At 43.5% G+C, this 6,106-nt stretch overlaps 1 protein-coding gene across 1 annotated transcript in view; it reads left to right on the forward strand.

The window, feature by feature from the left end:
- FAM102B (family with sequence similarity 102 member B) overlaps positions 1-6,106 on the forward strand; it is a 74,764-nt gene that overhangs the window by 39,570 nt on the left and 29,088 nt on the right. Inside the window, exon 3 of the mRNA XM_008069654.2 lies at positions 2,749-2,778. Within this exon, the coding sequence (XP_008067845.1) occupies positions 2,749-2,778 (30 nt within the window). The remainder of the gene's footprint in view (positions 1-2,748; positions 2,779-6,106) is intronic.

The following is a 6,106-nucleotide window of genomic DNA, read 5'->3' on the forward strand; positions in this document are numbered from 1 at the left end:
ACTCGCCGGAGCCCAGCAGGTTGAGGCTGCGGTGGCCGGGAGCCGCCACTGCACTCCAGTATGGGTGACAGAGTGAGACTCCAACTCAAAAAAAAAAAAGAACTGTTACAGAGGGAGAGTGAGTAATTGGGGAAAGCCCAATTACTTGGGTTGAATAGAGGGGAATACAGCAGCTATAGGTAAGTCTTTTGAGGAGTTTTGTTTTAGAAGGGAGCAAGGAAAAGAATTAGAGGAGATAAGGGTCATCTGGAGAAAGTTTTGTTTGTTTAATGAAGGGTGCTGTTAAGGAATATGACCATGACCTAATCAAGAAGGAAAATGTGGCGGGGCTCGGTAGCTCAGCCTGTAATCCCAGCACTTTGGGAGGCCAAGGGGAGTGGGTTACCTGAGCCTGCGAGTTCATGACCAGCGCTGGCAACTTGGCAATACCTTATCTCTACAATAAATCAAAAATTAGCCAGGCATGGTAGTGCACACCTGTAGTTCCAGCTACTTGGAAGACTGAGACCGAAGGATTGCTGGAGCCCAGCAGGTCGACGCCGGGGTGACCGTGAGTGTGCCACTGCACTCCAGCCAGGGCGATGGAGTGAGACTCCAACTCAAAAAAAAGACACATTCGTAATGGCGTAGATCCAGCAGCATGGCCACACCTGACATCGCTGTGGGGGGAAGGGCAGGAGCAACACAGATTCATGAAAAATAATAGAGCTTACCATGGATTGCTTTTTCACTTACTTAAATTTACCACTTTAAAGATGGAAATGGCCAGGCACCGTAGCTTACGCCTGTAATGCCAGCACTTTTAGGAGAATGAGTCCGGAGGATTGCTTGAGTCCAGCAATTCAAGAGCAGCCTCAGCAACATAGCAATACCTCGTGTCTACAGTAAATAAAAAAAATTAGCTGGGCATGCTGGCATGCACCTGTAGTCCCACCTACTTGGGAGACTGAAGCTGGAAGATCACTTGAGCCCAGGAGTTTGAGGCTGCGGTGAGTCATGATCGAACCACTGCACTCCAGCCTGAGTAACAGAGTGAGACCCCGACTCAAAAAAAAAGATGATAGATAATGCATCATGTATCTGGCTTATGCAAGAAGGAGACGACTCGATTCAGCAAGCACATTTTTTTTTCTCACATATGACCTTATTTATTTAATTCTCACATGTACTGTGTGAGTTTGAGATAATCCCATCTACAGTTGAGGAGAGTCAAGCTAGGAGAAGTTAAATATCTTGCAAAAGCCACATGCACTAAGAGAATTGAAGCTTAAGTGGCTAACTTGAAGATCATTGACTTCTCTGCTATAGCACTGTTTTTTCTGCACATGGGAATAGTCAGGGAGGAGGATTGTATTTCTGTTGAGCTCCTCCTACTGTTATCAATGGTCGATGTTTATTTTTTTATATTTTTTATTTTTTTGAGTTGGAGTCTCACTGTCGCCCAGACTGGAGTGCAGTGGCCACTCCCAGCCACCACAGCCTCGACCTGCTGGGCTCCAGTGATCCTTCTGCCTCAGCCTTCCAAGTAGCTGGAACTACAGGCGCGTGCTACCATGCCCGGCTAATCTTTTGATTTATTGTAGAGATGAGGTCTCACCAAGCTGCCCAGGCGGGTCTCGAATCCACGGGCTCAGGCAATCCACTCACCTCCCAAAGGCGCGGGATTACAGGCTGAGCCACCGAGCCCGGCATAATGGTCGATGTTTAAATGAAGCAAACCCCTCCCACCCGCAACAAAGTTTCTGAAAAGATAGTCTTGTTCTTTGGTAATTGCCAACCAAGAGTTCTTCTTCAATTCATGGGTGACTTTGGTAGTTTTTACACTTGTGAACATAAACAAACAAGTCACTCAGGGAATCGCTCTTATCTGCTCATTGTCTTTTCTCCCATCTTATGTAGCCTGGAAGTATAAATAAATCGAAAGGGCATAACATGTTGTGATACACCTAAAGAGCAACCATTTTAACACTGCCTTATTCTACCATATTCTCTTAACATGACCTAGCTTGCCCTGTAATCAAGGAAAGAACTAGTTCCTCAGAGGTAGTATTGACTCCAGCAAACGCATTTTTAAAAGTAGGGGAAGGGAGTGGAATTTGGCCCTAATAACAATGACAGGTGCATATACACAAACACCTACTGTGTGCTTGGTGTGTTCTAAGTGTTTTATACCTAATTCTAGCAGCTGTGTAAATTACTAAATCTGGAGAGTTGGCAAATTACTGCACAATTATATATTTTAAGTTAAACTGTATTATTTCTCACTTTTGCCAGTCTTGTTCGTAAAGGTTTGTACTATACTACATGTGTGCTTTTATATGTACTGAGCCTCTTTTTAATGATTTATAAAAGCAGGTTGTCTCTGGGATGGGGTTCCAACTCTTATTGAAATCGTTCTACCATGGATTAGTATGCTTAACTAAATAAGTAATGTAACTTTCTGTGGTGATTCAGGTTTTTGCAATGAGCCCGGGACACTTTTGACCCTTTCTTCTTCAATAAAAAGATAGCATATCAGCCTGTCTTCTCAACATTTGCCTCATTCAGATTAAACTCAAATGCTAAATAAAAACTTGTCATTTGGGGGGAGGAGGAGGGTCCAAATAGTTGGATTTAAGATCATCCGAATTGTCCTGTGATGACATTTTTCAGTATAGAAATGTCTACTTCAGAATTATTTGACATATAAATTTAATTTTAATTCTTTTAATTAAATGATATCCTTACGATGTTTTCTATCTTTGGCAGGAATTAAAAGGTGGGAAGACTTATGCAAAGGTAAGTAGATGTTCCTTAACTCTTTTGGAACATGTAGTAAATATCTCTCAGTGCTCTTTATAGCCTTAAGAATGAAATGATTTACTCTTCTAATGACCATTCAAGTTGGCTCTTTAAAGAAAGCAACTTGGGATTGAACAGCTGAATCCGACAGTGATAGGCATATTCTTTCTCAATGCTAATTATGAGATGTTATTTGTTAGTTTCATCTTCCCTGCTAGAGAATGATCTCTGGTTTGCATGAAGCCATAGTGACTCACAATTCAGACCGTCTCACCTGGTACATATTCCTCCAGTGTCAGAGGATCGCTCCTGTGTGCTGTCTTAGCCTCTGCGTGGGCATGATCGCTCCGGTCCTTTGTTGCTTTTACCAGCTCTGTGGAATTACTAATAAATGTGCTCACCCTTTTGCTGATTAGAAGGAATTAGCATTGAGTAGCATTGCCAGAAACCCACATGCTCCTCTTTTGTTTCCAGTCTCGATGATGGTATCTCCATCCATCCAGGCATCTGAACCAAGAGTCCATACACTCGTTTTAACCACCAAATCTGCCTAGCTTCCTAAACCTAGCTGGTTGCAACATCAGGATGTTTTTTGCTACAAGTAGCAGAAAACTTGCCTCAGCTAGATGTTGTAAGACTCAGCTAACTGTGAGACAGAGCAGCTCCAGAGCTGGTTAATCCACTGACTGAAAAACATCATCAAGACTCATGTTATTGTTCTCTTTTGTTCTGCCATTCTCAGTGTAATGGCTTTGCTCTTGGCTCACTCTCCTCAATGACACCAGGTGGCTGACTGCTTAGGTTTTAAGTCAGCACATTCACACCTGAACAAAATCCAGCTGCTTCTCCGTGGATTCATTTTTTAAGTGAGAAAACTTTTCCTAGATGGCACTCAGAGGCTTTCCCCAGACCAGTTGTGAGCAGTAGAAACGGATTGTCATGGTTAGCTTAGACTAATCACAAGTTGACAATGACCTTGCTTACTGTTGACCCTTTTGTGCACATGGATGAACTGAGAGTGGACACTGAGTAAAATCAGAACTTTGCTACCATGGAAGAGCAGGACACTGAATGTGGGGGTGGACAGAAAGCAGGGTGTGCTGTAGTTGACAGATCTCCTGGAATTTTCTCCTCTGGAAAGCTCTCAAGCTGGGCGTGGTGGCTTATGCCTATAATCCCAGCACTTGAGAAGACTGAGGTGAGAGGATTGCCTGAGTCCACAGGTTCGAGACCACTCTGGGCAACTTGATGAGACCTCATTTCTACAGTAAACCAAAAAATTAGCGGGCATGACGGCGTGTGCCTGCAGTTCCAGCTACTTGGGAGGCTGAGGTGGAAGGATCGCCTGAGCCCAGCAGGTTGAGGCTGTGGTGGCTGTGAGCATGCCACTGCGCTCCAGCCTGGACAACAGAGTGAGACTCCAACTCAAAAAAAAAAAAAATAGAAAGAAAGCTCAAAACCATGCCTCCATGCCCAGGGCCTTTGTCTTTGGTTAAACTTTTGTTATTTTGTGTTGACAGCCTGCAGTGGCCTTCTCTCTAGCCTCCTGGCTCTGTTCTCCCTCCATCCTTCATATTAGTGCCAGAGTGACCTTTCTGAAATTAAAGCATGATCCTATCATTCTCACCCTTAGTCCTTCAGCAGCTACTCATTGTTCATAAAGGAAAATGAAAACTCTTCTACCACGCGAGGCCCATCTTGGTTTGTCACCTCCGTCATCTGCACATGCACACACATGCTCACTCACTCGTTTCTGGGCTTCACACATGCCATCCTCACAGACGTCCTGGAACGCAGCCCATGCTATTTTTGCCCGTTTGCCTCGTGGCTTGATGTTCTTCCCTACCATGTGTGTGCATTTCTCCTTCCTCTTGTCCTGTCGACTCATGTGTTGTTAAAGACTTGGCTGAGTCATCCCTCCCCACTGGGAACTTTTCTTTTTTGCCCTTTCTTGTAACTGTACCTTCCTCTGTTATAGTGCTTGTCCCACTACATTAAGGAATTTGTTTTCTGTCTTTCCCTATTAAACTTAAAAATAGGAATGATCCTTCATTCCCAATGCCTAACATTACCTGGAATGTAGATGCTGAAAATTATTTTCTGAATGGATTAATATCTACTACAAATACAGAAAAAAATGTATATACCCGAAAAACCTAGACTTTATTTATACAAAATTGTGTATTTATTCTTACGTGTTTACACTTCAGTCACCTTCAGAGTACTCTCTGTTGGATGCAATACACCTATCAAGACACATTTTCCACTGCTCAAAACAGTTTGTGAACTTATCGATCTTGATGCCTTTTAGCACTTCTGGCATTTTTTTATTTCACCTCCTCCACATCAGCCAAACATTTCCCTTTGAGAATTTTTTCATCCAGGGAAACAGAAACAAGTCATTTGGGATGAGTTCAGTTGAAGAGAGGGTGGGTGGGGCCCAGGGGTCAGGCTGGTTTTGGTCAAAACTGCTGAACACTCAGCACAGTGTGGATAGGTATGCTTGTAAATCACCCATCATGAAATGGGCAAATAGGTTGAAATCATCTCCAAAAAAATTCACTGAGGCCAAACACAGCCTCTCACCACAATGATGGCTGGGACACTGAAGCCGATAGGTTCCTAGAACACTTACCCAGCGGGGGAACCTGCGCTACAGTGTGCCTGCCCTCCAAAAGATAATTCCAGGTTTTTTGGGTCCCCTTTCTATGCTGTTTCATGAGTCAGTTGTCTCAGTAAAGCCAAAGAGGAAATCATAAGGAAATATGGCCTCTCTGGTACCTTGCTAGAATGTAAGCTTTTGAAGGCAGAGTCTTTGTCCTGTTCCTCACTGTTTTCCTATGTCTCCAGCAGGGCCTGTCAAATAAAAGCTGCTAGATAAATATCAGCCTCACTCATAGTAACCTTCATCCTAAAGCATCACACTGATAGACCTCACCTTTTAATAGACCATCTTGGTGGGGACTGACTCAAGCAGCTTAGGCTGCTATAACAAATTACCATAGATTAGGTGACTTAAACAACACTTATTTCTCACAGTTCAGGAGGCAGGGACGTTCAAGGTGCTGGTGACCCAGTATCTAGTGAGGGCCTGCTTCCTGGAATGCAGAGGGCGGTGTTCTCATTGTGTCCTTGAATGTAGAGATCGGAGAAAGAGGAAGCACGCTCTCTGTGTCTTTTTTTTATATATATATCAATATCTTTTATGATGTTGTGGGGCACAGTTAAGGGTTAGGTATACATTTACATTTCATTCAGGCACCCTGTTGATAAGAGGTGTTTCCCCATCCCCAGACAGATATTTGCTACTGTTAATCCCATCTCC

Source organism: Carlito syrichta, unplaced genomic scaffold (genome assembly GCF_000164805.1).
Source record: "Carlito syrichta isolate Samal-C Ts95f unplaced genomic scaffold, Tarsius_syrichta-2.0.1 Scaffold312159, whole genome shotgun sequence".
Lineage (NCBI taxonomy): Eukaryota > Metazoa > Chordata > Mammalia > Primates > Tarsiidae > Carlito > Carlito syrichta.